This window comes from Halichoerus grypus, chromosome 7 (genome assembly GCF_964656455.1).
Source record: "Halichoerus grypus chromosome 7, mHalGry1.hap1.1, whole genome shotgun sequence".
Classification (NCBI taxonomy): domain Eukaryota; kingdom Metazoa; phylum Chordata; class Mammalia; order Carnivora; family Phocidae; genus Halichoerus; species Halichoerus grypus.
The window spans coordinates 7,261,431-7,286,651 of NC_135718.1; the positions used below are offsets into that span (position 1 = coordinate 7,261,431).

Genomic DNA, 25,221 nt, shown 5'->3' on the forward strand with positions numbered 1-25,221 from the left:
GGAATCAAAACTAATTTTCATAACACAGCTGTCATTTTATTTATAATCTAGTTAAGAAGTCAAGACAGGAGCAACATGCGAGCCTTTGTTTTCCCTTTTTAAAATGGCTAAATCTTGAATTACGTGCTGGCTGGGACTGTTTTGAGGACCGCTGATCTTGGAAGGGTTGGTTTGGTTACAAGGCTCCGTTTCGGGTCTGGGGTGCACTGATGATCTGAAGCCTCCATCTTTCTACTAAGAAATGGGGAACGTGCATCACGTATCCCAGGATAGTCGGTGCTGTCATTCCTTTGAGGACTGAAATGACATCCGGACATTCTGATTTTCTCTTTGCATTCGTGAAGATGTGGATGCAGGCTGCCTTAAAACCCCACTACGGGGTCCTGTCTGCTCTTTTACCAGCGCACTTGGGTCCCCCACCCCCTCTGATTGAGATGAGCCAAGTAAGTTATTTCGATCGGGGCACTGGGGGAACAGAAGGACAGAAAACTTGAAAGGCAGGAAGCTGTTTTTAAACATAAATTCTAAAACACTTGACAGAAACACAACAACCAACACAGCCCGTACACATTGGAAAGTAGGAAGCAGGATGTCCTAGGCCTATTTTTGGCACTGTTTCTGCCGGAAGACAACGCGTAACCCACTGACTTCCGCAGGGTCCCCCAGGAGATGCAGCCTGTGGATGGCAGAGGTGCGGGCGCTGCCGGGGCTCCGTCCTGGCATCCAGCGGGCACAGGGAAGCTTCTAGGGGGTTCTCATTTCTGCCTTCGCTTTCGGAGCTGCCGTGGTCTCGTGGCCTCGAGGGCTAGAGGAGGACCGAGAAATGGAAGGCCAGCCAGCAATGCTCCAAAGCTGGGCCTGGCTGCCTCCCGAGGAGGGGCGAGCGTCGGTGGCCACCAGGCGGGCTGGAAACAGCAGAGCTGTTGAGGGACGGGCAGTCGGACCCGGCGCCCTTCATGTGAGTCCACACTTCAGATTGGCTGACTCCACCTCCTACCTGATATATACGGAATTCATTTATGAACGAATGTGAGGCTAGCCTTCCATGCAGTTTCCTGGGTCACCGTAGTGGCTGGAACATGAAGTGCTTGTTGGTGGTTCGCCCAAGGACTGCTCCGTGGAAGGGCTGGCTGGCTGGCTGTTCCCTCCTTGATTTTCTTCCCTGTTCGTCTGGAACCTTCCAGATCCTCTCTCAGCACTGCACAGGGAAGTGAAGAATTGGCTCGGGGTGGGTGCTGCTTACAGCCCCGGGGGTTGCTATTCGGGTTATTCTGTATGGTCGGCTTTCGCTTGGGTTCATTTTGTCTGCAAGAGAATTTGGCTTGTGTCTCTCTCAATTTTCAGAAGATGGCTTTTTTTTTTACTCGATGCAATTTTCTGTAGTGAAACTCTTTGCAGGATTAAAGAGTTAAGTCTTTGAGACTCATTGCTCTTTCAGAAATTGGTCCCATCTTGCTTTATTTAGTCAACATGAGATTTTCAGAAAAGCGGCTCTCTCTAAAAGACTGCAATGTGCTTTAAAAAAAAAAAAAATCTGCCAGAGTGTTTAGGAAAGTGTGAGTCCAGTTAACAGGTGTTTTTACCTAACACAGGAGAACATCTGTCATAATATTTGGTGCCTTGTGGAGCCGGGGCTGCGGAGTTTGGGTGGCTTCCAAGCAGAATGGGTTGGGTGATGGCAGGGAGACCCGGGCCTCCTCGTTCCGGTGCAGAGGGAGGCGCCCACCCCGCAGCTTCTCCCCCCACTGCTGCCCTGCCTCTGGCATTAACCTTCTGCTCCTTCCCAAAATCCCGTTCGTGGTTTCTTAGGAGCTGTTGGGTACACATTCTTCCAGACAGTCCTGCTTCCATTGGAGAACGTGAACTGTGAACGTGATGTGCGAAAGCCAGATGAGCCCCTTGAGCTACCCCCACTGCAAAGAGATGCTGCGCAGGCAGCTCTCGGGGTCCGTGCACCTGCCTCTGAAGGGATGTGTCTGCAACGTGAGCGGGGCCCCTGAGCGCTAGAGCCACTGGATGTTATGTTTCCTTTATTACAAGAGGGGAAGAAAAGGAAATGGCCAGAGGGGCTGACCCGAGGCCTCAGGCAGTTTCCCTCATCAGCTCTCAGCAGGGGGTCCCCGGCTCCAGCAGCAGCACCGGCCCCCCACTTAGAGGGCTGGCTGGCACAGTCCAAGTTCAGGAGTGACTTTCCAATACTCAAGTAGTTAATTTTATAGGTGACCTTGTCAATACTTGGGAGTTTGGGAAAATCTTAAGCAAATAATAGGATTACTGTGTTAAAGAGGTTTCCTTTTCCAGCACCGGGCAGAGCTACCCAGGGTCAGTGCAGGGGATTCTGGAAAGTGGAGCGTTAGCTTTGGGGTTTGACCTGCATCCCACACCCTATGGCCCTGGGCAGGGCACCCCAGCTCCATCTCCAGTGTCTAGGATGGGACATAGTCATACCTGCTTAATAGAGTTGCTTATGGGCGGAGCACCTAGAGCAGGGCCCGCCTGGTACAGACATTCACAGAGGTGGACATCCTCTAGTAAGGAGACTGTAAGAAAGACGTCATACCAAAGATGCCTGGTTTCTGGTCACCTCTGAAGGGTAAGGACTGCGGTTGTCCATCCTGCCCAGCCAGACACATTCTCTGGCCAGTGGTGGAGGAAGAGGTGACAATGGGGCGCATTCCCCAGAGGGGCCTAACAGGCCCCTTTTGGCCCCAAAACCCAAGACTGAAAGGGGAAGAGGTGACGAGGTAGGTGTGGGCAGAAGCTGCTCAAGAGTATGTGTGTACGGCTGAGGGGTGTCTCCCTGACCCACAAGTTTGTGTCCTGGGCTCCTTCTGAGAAGGGTCCCCGGTGAGACGCTGCATCCTCCCCAGCCCGCTCCTCTCCAGAGGGGAGGAAGCTCTGAGCGGCGCCCAGAGGAGGGACAACATGCGCGAGGTGGGCCAGGCTGGCCGCGCCGGAAATGATCTGCTGTAACCAGATAGCGCTGTTTCCATTTGGTCTGGGGCTCTGTAACGTCCTCCCGTCCATTTGCATGTATCTGAGTGAGCACATCCTCCAGCTGCTGGTGAGACGCGGAACTGCTGTCTTGGTGTGGCCAGGCCCGTTCCCTCCGGCCCCTGCCCAGCCAGGCCTTTCAGCCCCTGGGAGCGCTTGTACCAGCAGAGGAAATACAGAAATGGGCGCCAGCAGCTGTCCTTTATACGTGGAAACTCAGCATTTGGCAGTGTGGCTTGTTAGTTTTGTGGTTTTTTTTTTTCTTCCCATGCATCCCAGGAGGTGGAGGAGGATTTGGGTCTCCTCTCCGCCTGCCAGGGAATTTTTCCAGATAACTCGAGGCTTTGTTGGTATTTTAGAGTCAGAAATGGGGGCGGTGGTGTTCAAGTAACAGCCTGGGGTCCTGGGCTGCATCCCCGCCGGTTGCTCATCCGTCAGTGGGAGGCCACAGAGCTCCAGCTTTGGGGGAGTAGTGCTGGTTTAAACAGAGCTTGTCCCAAGTTGAGTATGTGTGTTCATCAGGACCCAGGGAGATGGGGTGGAGCACGGGCTCCCCTGAACCCGTCTTGCATTACCATGTACCTCCAGTTCCTGCAAATGGATTTGTACCTACTCTCCTCTCCCACGGTAAATTTTCAGTACTCAGGTCAAACAAAAGTTTTTTTAGCAACTGGGATTTTTAAGTGAAAGATTCTGATTGAATCCGACACTGAGAGAGATGTGGGTGAAGACCCCACTCTTGGGTTTCACGGCTGCAGATAGGCACATGATCTCGGTTCTAAACGTTCGCACTGGACACCGCGATCACGAGCTTTTGTTCTGTTGTGAGTTCTGTGCCCTGGGGCTCCCACGGTCGGAGGAGCGGAACCTGGGGCTTAGTCTGCAGTGTCGCTTGTCGCTTCTCTCGGACCCTTCGATATTTATTATTAGGAAATGTCCTATTGCTCCTGATTGGGGCGTTCCTTTATCTAGATTAAATAACTGCTGTTGTTTGCGTGACTGCACCCAAAGCCCCTAGTGAGGGAGGTAAAACTCTTAATCCATAGGAATATTGGAAAATCGTCTGCAAAATCTAAGCCTGCCCGAGCCTGCTGGAATGACGGTTTCCCTGTGAACAGATTTAAAGGGAGGCACACCTCAGTTGCAGCCACTTCCCGGTTTTGCTTCATAATGTCGGGGTTTAGTCGTTGACTTCTGTGGCAGTCTTAAAATGGTAAATTCTAGGGGCACCTGGGTGGCTCAGTCGTTAAGCGTCTGCCTTCGGCTCAGGTCATGGTCCCAGGGTCCTGGGATCGAGCCCCACATTGGGCTCCCTGCTCAGCGGGAAGCCTGCTTCTCTCTCTCCCACTCCCCCTGCCTCTGTTCCCTCTCTCGCTATGTCTCTCTCTATCAAATAAATAAAATCTTTAAAAAAAAATTTTTAAAAATGGTAAATTCTAGATTACACACAGAGGTGTTTTTTGGTTTGTTTATGCCTGGCAGCATGAAGGGAATCTGTGTTTTACGATAATAAAGAATCCGTTTGGACTTGAGCTATGTAACTCATTTGATTGGTAACCAGAGTCCTCAGAGCATCTGGCTGCAGACCTGGCCCATTTCTCAGGGCACCTCGTGTTCTAGAATTGTGCATGAGATTCCCCCCACCCCCATTTTATCCTGCCTGCCTGTTCACATTTAATTTGTTCTTAGCAGTGTGCAATGGATTAACATTTCATCAGGGTGGATTAAGATTGAATTGACATTAAAGCGGTCTTTTGCTATTTTCCTTCTGTCACTTTTAGGCCATCGTGGGCAGGGGTGGGGGGAGGCAGTGCTCATCCCAAAAGTATCCTGGTGAGGACCACGGAGATAAGCCAGAGGTTCGGTGTGAAAGTAATTGCCAGTAGTGGGTCCAGAGGCCTGGCTGGAGCCCTCAGCCGTGTTCTTCCATCTAACGAGATGTCACATGGAACAAAAGCTTTAGGGGTTTTATTTAGCTCCTAATCCCCACGCTGAGAGAGCCGAGGTCCATGTGAGCTCACTCCCCGGGAGGGAGGGGGGCTGGCAAGCCTGGCGCAGCCTCCTTTCTGGGACTGGTGCTGCCATTGGGGAGTGAGGCGAAGTTACCGTGAGTTGTGTTTTGTCTACTAATGTTTCGGGGGATTAATAATTCAGCCCGTACTTTGAAATAGAAAACCCCCAGTTGGTCTTTCCTGCCGTCTGGGAAGGGCTAGAAGGCAGCGGGTCTGTTGGGATGTGTGTAACTGAAGATTTATAGAGACCGGCGTCCTCCCCTGCCTCGGCCGCCGTCCCTCCTTCCCGATGCCGGTCCCCAGCCGCCAGGTCCATATTGGCCGGTCCCAGAGCTGGGATGCAGCCGGGTGGTACGAGGGCCCCTGGGAGGTGGCCAAGGCTCCGGCGAGGAGCAGCTCCCTGGCGGACGGCGGCGCCGCGGGACCCTGGTACGAGCCACAGGGCGCCGTCGAGCCCTACTTCTACCGGGAGGCCTTCTTCAACTCTGTCGCTGGAAGGAAGAGCCCGGTCGCCGACTTCGCCTTTTACGACAGCAGACAGGCAGTGATGTCTGGCCGAGGTGGCCTGCTGCCGCGGGATTACTACGGCGACGCGGCTGGAGCCGCTCGGGCGCCCAAAGAGGCTCGCCACCCCCGCGACCCGGGACTTGGCCGGTCGCTGCCTGATTACGGAGTGACGGGCAGCAGGATGTCGTGGGATCAGGTGCAAGGCCGCGTCCCCGCCCTGCAGGAGGCCGGGCAGCTGTACCGGGATCCGGCGGGTAGAGGGATGGCTCAGGGGCCGCGGACGCAGAGCCGGGCCCCGTCGCCCACGCGGTGTGCAGGGGAGCTGGCCGTCGGCAGGTACGCCACCGGGGCCCCCGCCTACCCAGCCAGCCAGCTCTACAACGACGTCGGCGAGAGGCCCGTGGATTCTGCCCCCGCCAGGCAGGCGGCCCCCACCTGCCTGGTTGTGGACCCCGCCGCAGCCAGCGCCTCGGACGGCAGCCCGGGGGTGGCCCCAGGAACCCTGAACCGCGGCTACGGGCCTGCCCGGGGCAGCGCCTCCTCTCTGGCGGCTGATGAGAATTACGAGGCGGACCTGTCCTCCTTCCAGGGGTTCGGGGGCAGGAGGAGCACGCTGCCCGAGTTCCTGGCCCTCCTGCGGGCTGAGGGGGTGGCGGAGGCCACGCTGGTGGCCCTGCTGCAGCAGGGCTTCGACTCTCCAGCCGTCCTGGCCACCATGGAAGACGCAGACATCAAGTGCGTCGCGCCCAACCTGGGCCAGGCCCGCGTGCTGAGCCGCCTGGCCGGCACCTGCAGAACCGAGATGCAGCTGCACAGGCAGGGCCGGGGGGGCCCCTCGTCCCGGATGCGCTCCAGCAGCTTCAGCCATCGCGGCGAGCTCCACGGTGACTTGTCTTCGCTGGGCGCCTCGGCCTTGCAGCCCCAGCCCGTGGGGCCTCTGCAGGCGCCATCCCCCCGCGCGCGAGACCTGGCTCGCCGCCCCTCCAGCGCACCATCCCAGCACCTCCTAGAGACGGCGGCCACCTACTCTGCCCCGGGGGTGGGCGCCCAAGCCCCCCACTTGCCCTCCAACTCTGGGTACAGCTCTCCCACCCCCTGCGCCCTGACGGCACGGCTGGGCCCCACATACCCCCCGCAGGCCGGGGTGGCCTTAACTCACCCAGGCCCCGCCACCCCCCTTCACCCGGGCCCTAGAACCGCCTACTCCACAGCATACACGGTGCCCATGGAGCTGCTGAAGCGGGAGCGCGGCGTGTCCGCATCTCCCCTGCCCAGCCCCCATGGCAGCCCCCAGGTCTTGCGGAAGCCCAGTGTCCCCATGGAGCCGGCCACGCTGCCGCCAGCCAGCCAGAGCCTCCACACACCTCAACCGCCCTACCAGAAGGTGGCCCGGCGGACGGGGGCCCCCATCATCGTGTCTACCATGCTTGCTCCGGAACCAAGTAATGAACCCTCCCTGCCCTTACTCGCTTGGGACGTTGAGGGGACGGTGCGGGCAGAGGTTTGAGCACAGGACGGTGGGTCCTCACATTTTTGCTGCTCTCTTGTCATGCCTGGAGAGACCAGACCCTACACCCTGATGCACACACACGCTCCCACGGAGCCAGCTAGCCAATCGATACAGGTTCTCTTGGGTGAGACGGGTTTGCCATTCAGGCCGACCCACGGGGATAGCTGCATGGCTTCCCTTTCCCTGGTCCGGCCCCAGCCGATTAGTGACTCTCCCCGTATTTACACAAGTGTATTTCTGGGAGAAACCCAGAAATCGTCAGAACAGAATGAAACCATCGGCTCATGGGGGGTGGCATATTCTCCAGGTCACCTTCCGTGGCTCTGGAGAAGCGGGGGTGTTTATCCAGGGCCTCCCACAAATTGTGCATCACGCACTTGCCACGAGAAGTGCGTTGTAGCGTGGAGACGCACCTCCGAAGGGTCTGCGCACAGCATCCGAGGTTGGAACCCCCGTAGGGCTAGAATCGGGTGTGCTTCCAGGCTTGGGTGTTAAACAAAGCAAGATGACGAAATCCCTTAGAACTCCCTGTTTCAAAGACAGACGTAGTCTCATTTGGGGAAATACAGTTGGGAATTCTGTTTACTTGTAGGTAACAATAGATTTTCAAGTTGAAGAAAGAAAGAACCGTCCTGGGTGGTTCTCTTCAAAACAGAAGACAAGTGTCATTTATTACACGTGTTTCCTTGGGTATTGTGGGTAAAATTCCAGGTGGACGTCCTCTGAACAACACTTACTTTGTGTTTTCACAGAATCTTTCCTGACAACTTACTGACAAATCTTTACTGACGACAGTTTTTTTCCTTTTCTTTCTTCTTGCCGCCCCAGTTTAGAAAACTGAATCCCTTTCAAATGGAATTTTTTTTTCTGAATAACTAGAACTCCCGGGTAGAGGGACTGGTGTGAAAAATAAGATGTACCTTTTTGAAGATACCCCCACGTCAGCTGTGGGGTCCTTATCCTGAAACCCTGAGGGGCTGTAACTGGCTCTTCTATCGCATTTGTGAGGCTGCTGACCTCGTGGCTACCAGGCGGCTGAAATGGCTAGTGTGGCTTTTTTTAAGTTTGATCATACAATGTATTTGACTTTTTTTTCCCCCCACCATCTCTCTCTCATCAACGTGCGGCAGGAGAAATTCAGATGGGCTCGCGCAGAGCGTATGTACCTTCTCCCTTGCAAACATTCCTTCTTTGCAACCAACTAATTTGCATGGCAATGACATTTGTTGCTCCAGTAATTTCATCTGATAATGGCCGGGCTTGCAAAGCGGATCTGAAAACATATTCCTTAATTATGTGTTGCTAAGCAACGGGAGGGTTTGGTCATAATCACAGAAAGATTATCTCCTCATTGAAGTCCTGGAAAGGTTTTGCTGAAGGAGGACCTGTAAAATTGCCTTATTTTCTTCTTTCTTCTGTTTATCTTGCGCTGCCTTCTCTACAGAAACATTCCCCGTTATTTGGGTGTGGGGTTGAGGGGTATTATTTAAGTTGTTTGGAGTATGATTGTTAACACACTGTTTTGCAGACCAGAGGATATTGATTTTTGTTTCATTTGCGTGGCAGCCAGCCAGTGCCGCGGAAGCCTGCAGTCGGAAGTCTGCCAGCAAATAAATTTCTCTGTCAGATGATCTATCTCGTAGCGCTCGTTCTCCTCCTCGATCCTTCTGCTACATTCAGTGTGTCATTCTGACCCTCCCCCAGGAGCGGTGTCGGGGACCCGGGGGTAGGAACTTGGCTTCGTCTCCCAGAGCTTTCAGCCTGTAGAACTGGCATTTTGGGGGGTAGTAGCATCCACAGCCAGATTTGGATGTGTTGGCTCCTATCGCCAAGCCCCCGGTGGTCGCTTTGCCCCCGGGAGGGTAGCATTTACGCTGAAGGGAAGCACCCCGGCCCTAACGTCTGGGAGCCCGCAGCTCCCGTGGGGCAGCCCCAGCTAGCGTTTGCTGGCGGGCTGAGCTGGGGGATGGCCGTCCTCAAATCCAGCTCTGGCCATCACAGTCATTGGCCAGCATGAGTTAATGTTCATTTTGGTCTTCACCTAACTCAAAAAGTTTCCCTCTGATCTGGAGGGGCAGGGAATGCTCGAGAAGGCGACTCTCTTCTCCCTCCTGGGAGAGGCAATCTGTAGGTTTCTAGTGGGTTGTGTGTTTGGTTTTAAAAGTGCCTGGTTTTACTTTGACGTGCTTTGGGTGTTTTAACACCTACTTGCTTTTCTCAGTCCGTGAACTACCTGCTTCACCTTGGTTGGCTTCGTGGGTGGAAATAATAGGCTGTTTGCTAGCCCATGGACCAGGCAGTTGGGGACGGCCAGATGAAGAGGGCCCTCTGTGCAGCCCGCCAGCCCCCATGTGACGGGGGATTAGCTGCACATCAGACCTGGGTGAGTGTCGGCATCCGGTGGGCCTGCTGTCCCTTACACACTGACCTGGCTGACTGTGGCGCAAGCCACAGAACCTTCCAGCCGCGGCTGCAGCCCAGCGCTGCCCCCTCCCCCGCACCACGTGGAGCCCGTCTGTGACCGCGCAGCCGGGCTCATCCTGTCAACAGCAGTCCTGCAGCCCGGCCGGGTTTTCGTCTTCCCCAAAGAGAGCAGGGCACAGCACCCGCTGGGGGTCACCGCGAACACAGCCCGCGCTCACGGGTTCAAGTGAGAAATGCTGTGTGGCCTGCTCTGTCTGGGGGTCTGTTGCCTTCCAGGCATTTTTCTGGATGCAGTTGGATTCATTCAGTGTTGTGATCCCCGTCTAGTAGCTGGGGCCACTGCCCAAGGACCTTTCAGGGCACATCCAAGGCCCGTTGGCGCTGGGGCTGTGGGGAGACGGGTGGTTGTCACCGTGCTCCCAGTTATCGGGGCTGGTCACGCGTGTGGTGGCGTTTGATGAGGTGCCAACACATGGTGTGGGCACCTGGCCTCCTGGGTTAGGAGAAAACTCCTGTCTCCTCAGAATCAGAATGGAGGATCGGGCGCATGCACACCTGGGGATTCTTTCCCTGTCCTTGGCTTTCTTGGAGGGACCCTCTGCACGTGAGGGTCGGTGCTGGTAGGAGGACAGAGGGGCGATGCACGGGGCTTGAGGACTCGAACCGTCAGGCGGGAGGGAGGACACCACAAGGCCCCAAAGGCACCCAGAGCCAGCCGATCACACCCATCCCCTACCCGAAAGTAGAGCCAGCCTGGGAGGGGTGGAATGGGGATCTAGGGACCATGACCCTGAGCTGGCCCTGCGGGGAATCAGGGTGATGATATCAGCCCTTCTGCTGAAGAGCTGTACTTTGGCGAGATCTTGCCCTTTGACTGAAGAGAGGTAGAGAGCAAGTAGGGCAATCCTTACGCCCCTGAACACGGAGCACAGACCGGGTGAGGCCACCTAGGAGCTTGGCTCTGGCTCAGCTGTGTGCTGGGCCCCAGGTCAGACGTTCGATGCCCACAAGTGTGTAAGACCGCGGCCTGGGGTATTGTCAGGGGGGGGGGGGGAGCAGCCCTGTGGAACAGGGGACACACACGGGGGCCTTCGGGGAGCCTGGGACAGTTGGGGACGGCTAAGGACATGGTGTGCACTGTAGGGAAGGGCTGAGGGCTGAGCTCAAACTCCGGAGCAGCCACCAGACTGTGGACACGGTGAGCAGGCCAAGGGCGAGGACGCGGCCCCGGGTGGCACGAGGGAGCTAAGACCTGTGCGCACGAGTCACGGCCTGCGAGGCAGGGCTGCCGCTTTGTGACTCCCTGGGGCATCTCCTGGCTTTTTTTTTTTTTTTTTCTTGCAGATTGTTTTATACCTCCATGGCCAAGAAATTCCAGCCCCATGGGCAGGAAGGGGACTTGTCTGAGGCCACTCAGCCAAGACTCTTCTCTCTGGCCAGGACCCTCTTCTCTACGGTCACCTCCCTTACACTCAAGCTCAGGGAGCACCTGTGCACGTCAGAGCTGCTGATGGCTCAGCCTTCCCAAGCAAGTAAAACACCTAAAACGTGTTCCGTGCCCATAAAATTGGCAAGCACTTGATCTGTCCTTCAGGCTGACCTCTGTGCATGTGTTTGGAGTCAAATGTGGCTCTTTGGTTCATGTTTCTCCAAATGCAGGGTGGCCCCCTTAGCGGTCACCTGCTCCTGGTCTCTGCATTCAAGGCCCCAGGTGCAGCCATTCCCCACCCTCTTAGGACCCCCACAATCCCCACCCTCTGTTGGAGGTCACTGGACTGACCTGTCATTCCTGGCCTTCACTGTTGACTGCTGTTTTCCCAGAGTGGGAATGATCATCTCCTACTTGTCAGTGTCCAGGAGAATTTGGACTTTGGTCGTTTTCTCCTTACTGGACTAAACTCAGAGCCTGAACTTGATACCACCCTTTGTTCTTGTAGCTGTTTTTACTGGGCAGTGTGAATTTCTCCGTCCTTACTGGGTTGCTAGAAAACCCTTGCACGCCGGGGAATAGGACTTCAGCCCAGGAACATAAGGTAGTTGAATGTATGCTGTGTGTCTTTTGGTGACCGTATTGTCTTCTCTGTTTCTACTTCCATGTCTGTCAAAGGAAGGTGGGAACTGAACCTGCCTCGTGGGCGTGTGGGGATGCAGCAAGCCTAGGAAGAAGTAATTTGAGTGTTGAGGTCCTTAAACCTGCGTGGCCTTGGCCAGAGCCTGGGCCTGCTCCGGAAATGGTGCTTTTCTCATCATCATCATCTCTTGGTCACTTCTGAAGCCGGGCACAGTACTCTGGGCCGAGGGGCACTGCGGGGCTAGAGGCCAGGCCTGTCCCCCAGCTCTGGGTTTCTCAGAGCAGCCTCCTCAGACCTGTTGGCTGTGCACTTGGTGCTTCTGTCCATGGAGGACAGCGTCCGAGGGGCCTGTGGTCGGGCAGCCTGGAGAAGACCCTGCCGCTGGCTGGGTTGGGGCATGAGGGCCACTCTGCCGGGCCTAAGTCCTATGAAAACTTAATGGGCCTTTCACAAAACTGGGTGTCTGGGAATTTGTCAACTTCTTGTACAGTGCGCCCTCCACCCCCGCGTTGATGGCTCAGACCCCGTCCGCAGGGGTGTGTGTCAGTGATCATTCAAGGAGTGTGGTCTGGGACTTGGGGTTTGAGAAGCCCCCACCCCTTTGGGTAAGGTGGGCTCTCTCGGCCTTCTTGGAGGGCTACCGGGTCAGCACAGGGTTTCTGCCGAATGTGCCGGAAACAGAGAAGGTGGTTAATGAGGTTAGTCCTGGCAGTGTTTCCTGCGGAGTTAAAGGAACTGACTCGTGTTTTCATGGGAAGACATGGAGCCTAGTCCACCCTGGGACTGGCCACCTCTGGCTGAGCTCCTGTCGCCAGACCCTCTCTCATGTGGCCTGAGCAGGCCCGAAGTTGCCCGGGACAGGTTGGTCGTGCCCTCTCTCTAGATGGGCATTCTGTCTTCCTGTTCTAGAGAGGGGGGGGCCTCGCCCACTCTCACGGGCCCTGCCTTCAAGGAGTGACCTGGCAGGCTCGGCTTTGGCTTCCAAAGAATAGTTTGTGTGTGTGGTTTTTTTTTTTAATCTCTCTCCACCCTTAGACTCCCCCAGGGATGACTGCCTCTCCAAAATCTTTAAAAGAGGCAACAGTCCCAACCACACAGCATGGGCCAAATTTTTCTGGAAGATTTACAGAGTTGGTGGCACAAGGGGCTGAGCTGAATCCACAGTGGGGATGAGCACTGGTAGGATTATCTACCCAAGAAAGGGGGAAGCTGATTGAGCCCTTCACCGTGCTGCTTTTTCACCTGACCTATGTTCTTTAACTGCATTATATTTTACATGTAACATTGTATAAGTTTGAGGGGTACCGCATGTTATTTGATATTTATATATGGCACCTCGATTGCGGATGTAGCAGTATTTATTGGGTTATGTAATTATAATACAATATCGTTGTCTGTATTCATGGTCTGTATGGATGACACTTGCCGCAAGTTTGCATCCTGAAACACTGTCAGTCTTGTGCATGCCCCCCCCCACCCCTCAGCCTCCACTCCCGTCATTCCTTGGTAACAACCAGTTCACTCTCTAGTTTTTACAGGTTTACCCTTTTTAGATTCCTCGTGTAAATGATATTGTACGTACTTGTCTTTCTCTGACCTCTCCAGCGTAGCATGATGTGTTCAAGGTCCTACCTGTGTTGTTGCAAATGGGAGAATATCCTCCTTTCTTGTGGCTGAATAATATTCTATTGTGTATGTACATCTCCTCTTTTTTATCCATTCATCTGTTGATGGGATTTGGGTTGTTTCCATATCTTGGCTGTTGGGTATAATGCTTTGATAAACATGAGGATGCACATATCTGTTGAGATCCTGTTTTCGTTTACTTTGGATATATACCTGGAAGTGGAATGGCTGGATCGTATGATAGATGTATTCTTAGTTTTTTTTGAAGAGCGTCCATACTGTTTTCCATGGTGGTTGGACCAATTGACATTCCCATTAATAGTGAACATGGTTTCCTTTTTACCACATCCTCGCCAGCACCTGTTGTCTGTTCTTGATGATAGCCATTCTAACAGGTGTGAGTTGATATCTTGTGGTGATGTTGATTTGCATTTCACTGATGAGTAGTGATGTTGAACATCCTTTCATGTATCTCTTAGCCATTTTGATCTCCTATATGATCTTTGCCCTACACTGTGGTTCTCCAACTGCCACTTGGCTTCATTGACCTCAGTGCTTGACCTGGGTCTTCATGGACCATGGAGCTCAGGAAGCAGACAAGAAGTCTTCACTGGCTTTTGGTATCAGATATGTGCTTTGCAAATATTTTCTTCCATTTCTTGGCTGTCTTTTCACGTTCTTGATATTGTCCTTGAAACACAAGTTTTAATTTTGATGAAGTTCAATTTATGTACTTGTTTCCTTTGCGTGCTTTGCACTTTGGTGTCATAATCCAAGGTCATGAAGACGTATGCCTGTGTTTTCTTAGAGTTTGACCATGTTCGCTCTTACATTTAGGTGTTTGAACCATTTTGAGTCCAGTTTGTACGTGGGTGTGAGGTAGGGCTCCAGCTACATTCTACTGCATGTGGATATCCTGTTGTTCCAGCACCCATATGCTTTTGCTTTCAGGGGAGCCGAGCTAGGTGAGGGGGCCCAGACTTGGGCAGCAGTGGAGGCATATATTATATGTATTGTATCTGGCAACCAATCATCCAAAGCAGATAGACATTAAAAAAAAAAAAAAAAAACCAACATATATTAAAAGAGAAGATTTTCAGACATTTGGAGCTAATTTCTTGTCCCCAAAATTATATGAAGCAAGAATTCTAAAGCTGTTTCATAGGAGTTTTGGGGGGTTTTTGTTTCTTAGATTTATGAAATAGAAGTAACACTTATAGTCCGTAATTGATTAGCCCATGTTAGCAGTATAGAACCTAACAGACATGCTGTTGTGTGTTTTCCCCATTCTGAGGCTGGCTTCACAAAGAACTTTCTAGTTGTTTTTCATGTAAAGGAAAAAAACAGTCTGTTCACTTTTTCTTGCTCCCTCCGCTGCTCAAGGAACAGGAAGGTACACACTGCAGTTAAATTTAGCCAAATAGCGGTACGCAGTGTATGAATAAAACAACTTTTTTGCCAAATTGTTGGGAGAGCATAAAATCAAACCTGTAAACGCCCGTCCCCACTGAGAAGGTGGGCGGCTCTGGGGACATGTTCTCCTGAGAGCAGTTGAAAATTGATCCCTGGAAGGGTTTGCCAAATGTGAGTGAAAGAACTTGTTGTTTAAACAAGATTGCTGTGGGTGGAAGGATCCTGGTAGGCTGTCTGTGCGAAGAAATGAAGGCTCAAGACAGGTACTCTGACTTCTGGGTCCCAAATGCAAGTACCTGAAGCGCTAGCGGGGCCCGGGGGGGGGCGAGTGCTCTCCCGGTACTGACGATATGAAAACATCACGTCCACAGGATGGGGGCGGGGGGTTTACCAGGATTGAGAGCATCCAGGACCAAATCAGCCCAGTAAATTACAGTGTGACTGTCACCATTATGGAGCATTTGAATTCCTGAGTAATTCCCTATTAAGATGAACACTCTTGAGGCTCAGAGAGGTTAGTACTCTTCCCCAGGTCACACAGCAGGGCTGGGACTTGAAGCCAGCCTGTCTGACTCCGAACCAGTGATTCGTCACTGTACCATGATGAACCACCAAGCACAGGGCTTCAGGGTCACATGGGAAAATCAGCGGTGGTGTCAATCTGGGAAGAGGAAACCAGCCCAAGCTGGAAGCTGAGGTCTATGTCAGCAAGAACAGGGTAAAGTGGGTGATTCCAGAGGAGTCCTGTGGTGCTCTGAGGCTCATTTCCCAAAGTGTGACATTGGGGTGTTGGGCTCCACTCATCCCCAGAGACCTGAGGCTTTGCTCCTGGCCCAACTTGGTGTCCTGCCCACTGGTCTGCCGCAGAGCCAAGCCCCTTTCCTCCTACCCTGCTGCCTTTCGGGAGAGCAGAGGAAATGAATTCTTCTGTGTCCTTAAGTGGAGTGTAAATGTTCTTTGGTCCTAAGAGGATTAAGCCTCCCTCTGGGGAATGGTTCTAACACACAAGCACAGAGTTGAGCAGAGGGAGAAATAAGCATATAAGGAAAGAGGAAACTGGGTGGGAGGCCAGAACGCAGAGCTTTCCCTGCAGGCTTGTGCCCAAGGAGGTGGGCGTGTCTCTCCAGGCTTCCTAGCAACCCAAGTAAAGAGGGAAATGAGATCACTTAATTCACACTGTGCCCAAGATGGGACTGATGAGCCCATCGCTCCGGAGCGCGGCTGCAAGGTGTTGCTCTTGTCCTTGCCCACCTGTCCAAAGAATCCGCGTCAGCTCTAGATGTGCAGTTTGCGTCCTCTGTTACCTCCCCACTATGGCCCAGCCTGCCCCTCTCCATTCAGGGGTTCCGTGACTCATGACCGCTTCCTGTGCATCGTCTTCTAATTTTTATAAAACGTTAGTTAAAATTTTCAGCGGGCCTCACTTGGTCGCAGTTGCTAAGCTCACATGTGCGGGTTTGGGGCCGGCGGGGGTGGGGGGGCTGCCGTGCCTGCAGCTGGCCTCTGATTTCCCCTCCAGGCTGCCTGCCTCTTCCCCGGGCCAGCGCCCCCGCGGGCATGGCCAAGTCCAACAGGAAGTGGCGATTTTCCTCGTTGACGGGGCTGCGCCTGCAGAGGTGGCCACGGTCGCCAGCCTCCCTCCACGGACGGCGCTCAGAGCTGACCTCTCAACCCACCCAGCTTCCCCACTGGGGATTTCTCTCTCAGACGCGCTTTATGTGATGGAATAACTGTGACTTTGTGATGGGTTCTCGTGTTGCCTGTGAACTGGGCTTTGAGCCTGGAACACTTTAGAAGTCATTAGGTTTTAAGGAAAAAAAAGTCACGGAGGAGAAGAGCAGGGAGGGGATATCCCACCAGCTGTTGCGCTTGGGAAGATCAGCTCCCCGGCCGCCCTGGGGCCCGAGGGCAGCCAGATAGCAAGCCCGTTACAGGGTCTTTAGAATCACTTTTCTTTTTTTTTTTTTAAAGATTTTATTTATTTATTTATTTGACAGAGACAGAGATAGCGAGAGCAGGAACACAAGCAGCGGGACTGGGAGAGGGAGAGCAGGCTTCCCGCCGAGCAGGGAGCCCGATGTGGGACTCGATCCCAGGACCCTGGGATCACAACCTGAGCCAAAGGCAGACGCTTAACAACTGAGCCACCCAGGCGCCCTAGAATCACTTTTCTTTTTGGTTTTAGGGCCACGTGAAAAACAGAGTTAGCTGAAAGCCTTGGGCTTCTTCCATCTCCCATCCCGGCCTTGGTGGCTGTCGTAGCTAAGAAACAGGGCACCGTTTTGTTTTTATGGGCACAGGGCCCGGGCGGTGTGGTCAGAAGAATAAGCCTGGGTCTGCCAGGCTCCTGCAGGGGCCTTTCAGGAGGAAAGCACGGTGTCTGCTCCTCGGGCGCCGACGGAGCCCGGGAAGGAGGCGGCGGCCGAGGCGATGAGCAGGAAGCGCCGGGCTGCCCGGCACGCAGGGGCTGCCATCCCGTAGGGGCAGCGCCGTTCGCGGCTGTTCTGCGTTCACGGGTCGCCTGAGCACCTGCCTTGCTGCTTCCTGCTGGCCTTTGGAAGGAAAGGCCCTTCCAGGCACCAGAGAAGAGTGCGGGGTGTCCTCAGCCTGGGCAGGGACCCACCCCTCCCAGGGCCCCCCTGGCCCCGCTGTACCCCCGTCCCTGACTGGCCGTGTCCCGGGCTGTGCCGCAGCACCCCGCTGGGTGCCAGGCCCCCGTAAGCGCTCCCCTGGAGACAGGTTGGGGCGGGAGAGTCCCTGCTCTGGGGGGGTGACCGCGGCCCCCTGGGGATCCTGCGGAGCCCTGGCAGCCCTGCGTGAGCCAGCAACGCGCGCCGACGGCACCCAGGCCGGCGAGTGGGCGTGCAGAGCCTGCCTCCACCAGACTCTTCTGGCAGCCGTCCCTTCTTTTCTCATCTTTATTTCATTTTATTTTTCTCAAACATCCCCTTCTGTTGTTGCCATGGGCACATTTTTAGAACTTGAGAAGTACTCACATGAAACCCCCCCACACACACACACACACACACGCCGGCAGGTAGGGCCTTTTCCGGGAGTCCTGCAGGGACAGCGCCCCCCCCCCCGGCCTCGGGGACCCAGCGGGGCCCGCGCCGCCCCTCCCCAGGCTGGGGCAGGATGCCCAGGGAGGGCCCGGGAGCCAGGCCCACGTCCCGGTGGCCGGGTGCTCCGGGCAGACGGGGGGCACAGAGTCCAGTGTCCCGACGGCTCGGGAGAAGGCTGAGCTGTGGAGAACTGTGTGCCTGGCTTGCAGCCTTTGGGGTGACTGCTGATGTTTGCACCCACACGAACCCCAGCAGCTGCTCTCCCCTCTGAGACGTCGTAGAGAAGCAGCGGCCTCGTGAGTGCCGCCTGGGTTGTTGACCGCTTTGTGTGGGTCACACCACTTGTGAGGATGGTTTCGCACGTTGCCGGCGTGTCGTCCAGCGCAGTGAATGAGCTAAATGATAAACGACCCTCGGCGCAGGGACAGGAGGTGAGCAAGGAGGTGTTCTCAGGGGCCGCTCTGTAAAGCTATTCCGGGCTCGGCTAGGTTGCCCAGAGCTTCTGCCAAAGGATGTGGAACTCGCCCCCCCCCCCGCCCCAGGCTAATTGAAAGCCCAAGGAAACAGACATATGGTAACTGGTAAACACCCTACACACTCAGAGTATTTTCTAGGAAAAATAGTTGTGTGGGGAGCCCTGGGCAGCGAATCCTCGCTTTTCTCTCCTCCGTCCTCTGTCGTTGAGGCCTGATGGCTTGACCATCTCTCCAGTTACCGTTTAGGAGTGACAGAACTGTGTCGTGACCCCCGCCCCCCATCTGTCCAAGGCTGGTGGTGACTGGCTGTGAGAGATCTACCACACTGAACAGCCAGGCCTGGCTCTTGGTCTTGTCACTGTGGCCCTGAGGTGGCCGAAGCTCACTCCTCTGGACTCATCCTTCCCCTAGGCCTTGGGGGGAGCACTTCCTCCTTCCGAGCCTCCATGTCTGTGATGCCAGAGGCCCGTGGACTCAAGGTGCAGAGCAGCTGGGATCTGTGGGGAGGCCACCAGCAGTTTGCTTCCTGTCAGGATGGTCTTGGAAAGCATGTGTTGGGGGGTCCGGAGGCTGATGCCTTTAGGGGCAGAGAGGTCAAGAGCCAAGCAGGCATTTTCTGGAACAGGTTTCTTATCAGCGAGGCCCATGGGTGTATGTTGGGTCTTAGGGCACTTTGCGGAATGACCTTGTGTCCCTAAGAGTGGCCTGGGGGATAGGGATCAGGCACCTGCAGCTTGCTCACCATTCTCTGGTGTTCTGACTTGTCTGGATGCATCGTTTTAGTCTCCATGGTTCTGAGGCTCTAGGGGGCAACCAGCAGAAAGAGGGACTTGAGTGGGCCCCGGGCGAGGTCCCAGCCTGGAAGGTACCAAAGGAGGGGGAGGGGTGTTTCTTCTTTTGGTGCCACAAGATCATTTTGGAGGACACTTACCACCCTGAGATTCATCTCTTGGGCCACAAAATCCAGAGTGACCCCCAAGGGAAGGGTCCATCCCTGCTGTGAGAAAGGATGAGGATTCTTGATTTGATGGTCATGTGTAATTGACAAATGGCCAGTGTTTCGGTGGAGAGGAGAACTCGAAGGCCTCCCCGTCTCCTAAGCTGGGATCACCTGTCTGTCATCAGTTTAGATGTGGCCCGGGCCAGGGATCTGTGGCTCTGGCCAGTGCCCAAGGCATGCTGGGAAGGTTGGGAGGTGAATTGTGACCTTGCCCAGATGGGAAGCCAGTGGGCCCTTGAACCTAGGGGGTCGGCTATTCCCGAGCCCAGTGTCTGCCCAGACCACATCCCTCCATCCCATCCTCCCTCCTTCCTCGCTCCAGGACCACACACATGAGACTGCCCTTTGGGGAAATCCAGAACAGGAAGCATGTTTTAGCACAAACAGAAGCAAAACCTGGCATCCTTGGCCGATTTGCTGTGGAAATGCGTCCCGCAGCGGCCTGCTTGGTTTTCAGTCTTGTCCCTGTGGCCGTGAGTGGGTCGACCTCTGTCCCCTGAGCCCATCCCTTCCCCAAGACCTTGGGGCAAGCACTTCCTCCTCCTCTGTGTTTCTTTTGGAGGGTCAGTCAGGAGGCGCTAAGTGGTGGTGTTCAGCCCACCCCCCAGTGGAAAGCACCTGTTTCAGGAGCTTCTTCAGGGCAGAGGGATTCACGGTGGAAATCCAAGGAAGGATTTCAAGCAAGTGATCAATGGTTCTTGGTTTTGTCGTGAAGCTCTCCTGGAAAAAGGAGAAGTTTCTGTCCCTTTTCTCTGTTCAAGGCCCCCGCTGTGGTGTGGACACCGTACAGTTCAGACTGCTGACTCAGTTTCCCTGGGTTGCTCTAAGGGACCAGTTAAAGCAACCATGAATGCTTGTCTTTCGGGAGGTACAGAAGTTCTCCTTTTCTTTGAACTGGATGATGTGGTTCCCACAAGTGTAGACACTTGCTTGTCTTCCAGAAGTCAGCACACACATGCGCACTGGGCTGACCGCACTCACCCGGCAAGCCTCGGGTGGGGAGGGGGCAATGGCCCAGGCTCGTGGGGGCCTCCTGCTTGGCCGGCTTTCTGACCAGCTGTGACCTGAGCTACAGAGGAGGTGGCCTGAAGCCACTTCACTACGAGGGCCATGACTCATTAAGATCCATGTTTTATTTAAGAAGCTAATCTCCTTATCCTGTGGCCATCTCTCAAGTGAACCTCCGGCCAACTTGAGAGAACACTAAAATCAGAGCTGAGGAGTGGCTTAAAACCCGGCCCCTCCGTGGGACGCAGCCAGCCCTGTGAGCAGTCCCCTTAGTGGGGGTCACCCCCAGCAGCTCAGAGGGCCCGGTGACGCCAGGTCTCCCCACACTCGCTTTGAGAGAGAACTGAGCCCGTACCAGTCAGCCCGGTGCCGTGTGCCATGCAGTGCTTACGCGGGTGTTCACAGCTCGGTGGAAGAACATGGCCTCGGGGGACCCGACTGCATCTGAGGTGAAGGGGCTCCCAGGGCACGGTGTCTGCACTGAGCTCCCCTCCTACCTGGTCGTGCCACTCGTCCCTAGAGGGACTTGGGGCAGCGCCTGGAGTGGCCGGGGGTCCGCACAGGATGGCGTGGCCACTTCCTTACCTTGGAAAGTACTTCACTCCTTTTTATTCCCCAGTGCCATTTTTAAGCCAGGTTGTTCTGTTTTGTCTTGATTCCTGCTGTTTTTCCAGCACCTGGCCTGGGGCTAGTCCTTGCTCATGTTTGAGTTGAGTAATTTTCTGCCGGGCAAGCTCCTCGATGGCCCGGTGCAGGGACACCGCGGAGCTCGGGGCAGCTGGGCCCGTGCTCTGCCCGCAGGCTGCTGCTCGCCCACCAGGCCCTGCACGCACCGTGCCTTCCGGGGTCCGGTGCCGGGGAGTGGAAGGTTGAACGGCTTCCTTCCAGACAGGAGGCGCGACCTGACGCAAGGCTCCTAGGGCTTAGCATCAGGTGGGGGTTCTGGGGTGTGCCGAGGGAGAAGTCCAAGAGCTGGCGGCTCATCCAGAAAGTGAAAAGACAGGAATGCTGTTTCAAAAGGCCATGCCAGGGTCTCCACTGCCGGTGGCCGGGCCTCGGGGAAGGGCCCCTCTGAGTCTGCTGGGGGCAGAGCAGCTTGGTCCTTCCCTGGGGGGGGAGAAAGGCACCCTGGCCCTCCGACAGGGGCGCCTGTGATTATGAACCCCATGACTGACATGCCCACAGCTTTGGGGCGCCGACCCCGCACATGTCTTCTGGGTCTTAAAAAAACAGACTTGATTCATCCTGGCACGGCCTGGGGACCAGCTTCCAGGGGTTTCTGCAGCCTCGGCGTGGGTCATGTCCATGCTGCTGTCTTTGTCAGGTCGCAAGGCACACACACTCCCACACCCGGCCTTGCCCTCCTGAGCACATCAGTTCACTGGCGATGCTCAGAGATGAATCTGGGGCCTCCTGGCTCGCAGGAGCTCTGCGCTCGGCTGTGGCGGGACAGTCTGCAGTGCCCCCCACCCGACCCCCATCAGCTGGGCCGGCAGGGCTTGCTTAGTGGTCCTTCCTCCCAGGTGTCTCACACCGCAGAGCGCACGTGCGCAGGCTCCAGTGTGAGCGTGGACGGCCCGATGCCCACCCCGTGGGGTCTCGCCGTGGAACCGACGCCGCATCGGTTCTGCTACGGGATGTAGTTCAGAGCAAAGTCCAAGGCCAGCCCATTTCCAGGGCTGGGGAAGTTCCCTCCACCGCGAGGGGGCGGCAAGGCCATGTTGGGAGGGGCCTGCGTTCGACACAGGAGGCAGGTGGCCCTGGGCGGTCCTGGAACAGTGCGGGACGCAGCGGAGGCTCTCCACGGTGAAGGAGGTGGGTGCAAACCAAGGCACCCGCTCTGGGGCCCAGCAGAGCAGAGGGCGCTCCTAGAGCGACAGAGGAGGTCGCAGGAGGAACGAGACCTCACCCCGGTCACAGGTCTGGAAGGGGTGGCATAGGAGGTCCAGCTGCTCACCGAGGTCTGAGCCTGGGTTGTGGGCCTTTTCTTCCTTACCCTGGGACCTCCCTACATCTCCTGGCTCTCTTCTGACCTTCACCTTCCTTTCCCAGTTTCTAGAGGGGATTGGGCTCACTTAAGCATGGCAGGCAGATGTCACCCAGCCTTGCAGGGGGCTCGCTGGGGCATCGTGATCATCAGGGACTCGGAGGCTGAAAGTGCTGAGATCCATTAGTGATGTCTGCCATGAGTGCAGGAAGGGAAGAGTGCGTGTGTGTTTGCATTCCTGGGGCAGGTTTGCTTTACTTTCTCCTCTTCGGTGCTGACACACCGAGGTGCATAAGGGCGCTCCGTTCCAGCCTGAGCTAAATTTTGAGATGCGCTGATTTAACTCCTATGCTAGAAAAGTTGCCTTCCACAGTCGGCCCCGAGTAAAACTCACTTTGTGTTCCTGGTTGTGAAGCAGCCCGAGGAAAAGCTGTCCCTTCCGTTAGCCGGATTCCCTGTGCCTTTGGAGCTCCTGGGGTTGCGGCAGCCTGTCTTCCTCTGCGGGCCCCGAGACCGGCGCCAGGCCCGCCTGCCAGAGCCTGTCGAGGGTGCGCAGTTGGAAAGCAGTGAGGCTGCGCCCCGCTCCTGGGGGTCCGCGTTGGAGAGGCGCCGCCGAGCGGCCCAGGAGCTGCGAGCTGCTGTTGGTTTCCGGGACCTACTTGACTTGGGCGTCATCACCGCCCCTCGGGCCGAGCAGGCCTCCCCCAGCAGCCTGTCTGGGCGTAAGACGAGCCTCGAAAGGAGAGACCACCAGAGAAAACGTTGGGTTCTCCGTGCGCGGTGCGGGTCACATCCGTGCCCATGGCCGAGTTCTCAAAATCATCCCGCGGCCTGGGCAGGACGGGGACACCACCGAGAAACGCACGTTTGCCCGACGAAAAGACAGACAGTGACATGGACACGAAGATGAGGTTTCTAACAGTAACCGTGTTTTTTAAACCTGGAAATAGTACCACACTTAGCAACACACATTTTATTACAGTTGCTGTCTCGAAGCCACTCACTTCCGTCTTCTCCCGTGTTCCTTCTCGTGAGAGGCAAGGGTAGCTGCCGTGGGCGTGGATCCTGTCCCCGGGCCTCTAGACATGGGGACAGTCACCGTGCCTTTGCTGGCTGTCCAGACCCACCTTCTGAGCAAGCTCCAGCCAGCTGCGTGGCAGTTGGGGTCGAGACCCCATGGCTGACAGTGTAGGACAGTTTTTACTACGTGGATGAACCGTGTTTACAAGCAGGGGAGACCTGTCTCAACCAAGGCTCCAGTCTCCTCCCCTATAGGCGGGGTCCGGAACCCTGTGCGCTGGGGTAGATGCTGGACGCCCACCCAGCACAGACATGTCTGCAAGTTGAATGCCGAGTCTCGGGTATGGGTTCAGTTATGACCCGAGATCGGCATCCGGCCCCCAGTTTGGCCCCAGTCATGGGTTTCAGCTCTAGATTGTGGGAATGCAAGCCTGTAAAATGGGCCCGTTATCAGACCCTAGATCTGATTCTGCGTCTGGCCTTCTAGAAGTCGGGACTGCTGAGCCCAGCCGATGAGGGTTGCTTTGTGCAGGGTTGCAGGAAGTGGCTTTTTAATGGGGGAGCACCTGCATTTAAGGGGAAGTTGTTCTTGGGGCGGGGCAACATGATCAGATCCCCATGAAGTCGTCGTGGCTGGAGAGGCCGTAAGTGCAGACCTGAGTGTCCTTCCCCACCCCCGCCGGACCGCTGGGACTCTGTGTGGTCGCGTCTCCTCTTCCCACCCTCAAACACCTGCCCATGAGGACGGGAGCCCCTTCTGCCTTCCAGACCACCTTGCAAGATCTGGATGCTGATGACCCATTTGATGGGCTCTGGGGCCTCTGGCTAAGCATGCAGGACAGTGCGTTTTATCTCTTGGTTCTTCCCAGGTACTTAATTCCAGTGTCAGCTGCCAGAACAGCTGGTGCTGGCCCAGAGAATCCCAGCAACTGCCTTCAGGCCCCAGAGGCTCCCAGCTGGGTTCTACCTGCAAGGCCTAGCCCGTGTTCTTTGGCCCCGGAGCAGCAGTGAAGATCTTGGTGCGAATCTGTGCTGCTTGGCGCAGGCCCTTTCCCCTCTTGGTCACCCCAGCATACTTGGCTAGTCCCTGCCAGGTGAGCAGGGGGTGACCCTGAGCCGGTGGAGCGGTCGCTCGTCACTGTCACCCGCGATCCTGGCCGGCCCAGCACAGGTGTTCGAGGACTGTGGTGTAGGGATGGATGCTTCAGCAAAATCTGGTCAGTTGTCAAAAGAGGCCTCTGGCTGTTGGTCAAACATGATTATTATGGCCACTTTGCTTTGGGGTAAAACTGCTTCATTTGTGAAATCTTGAAACCGCAAAATCAAAAAAGTCCCCGGCAGGTTGGTTCTTAAGTTGGCAAACAACAGAAACCAACTCAGATCTTCAAAAACAAGGCAGAGTTCTGTAGGAAGCGTGTCAGCTGAACCTCACACAGCATCCAGGAAAGCCAGAAAATGGGTCTCAGACACCACAGGGCCGCGTTGTGTGGCGGGATCGGCCCGTTTCCCCCTCAGTCACTCTGCTTAGGGACGCCTGTCCCGTTAGGCTGCCTGCCGCCCTGTCAGCCCGTGTTGCCCAGGGAAGAAGCAGCTCCTGAGAAATCTGGTGCTGCTCAGATAAGGTGGCATCTAGGTTGGTTGACCAGAGAGCTGCCGGTGTCCTCCCTGGGGACCTCCCTTTCCTCCCTCAGAATCCATGGGCCCTATGGACTTGTCTTCCCCTGGACCATCGGCCACTCCTAGCAGAACTCCAGCAACGCGGCCTGGTGTCATCTTTGTTTTCCACTGGATGTCTAATTTCACAGTTTATGTGCAGTTCCAGCTGTGAGTAATACGGGGCCCAAGGACGGCCACGGGAGCTGGCCTCGAGCTGAGGCACCGCGTCCCTGACGGCGAGCCGGCCCTGCTTGTGCAGAGGTGAGCCTAAAACCAGCAAGTAATTGACGCCAGGGGAGTCGAAATGGCCCTGCAGAGTCAGTGCTGGGCAAGTGGTTGGAAGGGATGTGCTGATAGATTTTTTTTTTTTCTGTGATGTGTCCAATGGCAGCTGGAATTGTCCTGAAATAGAAGGCAAGTTTGCAGAAAGGGAGTCGTCGCTTTGACTAGGGGG

At 55.5% G+C, this 25,221-nt stretch overlaps 1 protein-coding gene across 6 annotated transcripts in view; it reads left to right on the forward strand.

Moving 5' to 3' along the window:
* The window catches only part of CTBP2 (C-terminal binding protein 2), a 156,310-nt gene that overhangs the window by 114,438 nt on the left and 16,651 nt on the right, over positions 1-25,221 (forward strand). The window contains exon 1 of one of the 6 annotated variants that reach the window (XM_078076995.1): positions 5,281-6,955. The exons of the other annotated variants lie outside the window; for them this stretch is intronic. Coding sequence (XP_077933121.1) covers positions 5,296-6,955 — 1,660 coding nt within the window. The 5' untranslated portion in view covers positions 5,281-5,295. Of the gene's footprint in view, positions 1-5,280; positions 6,956-25,221 lie in introns of those variants that run through there. 6 annotated transcript variants of the gene reach the window in all.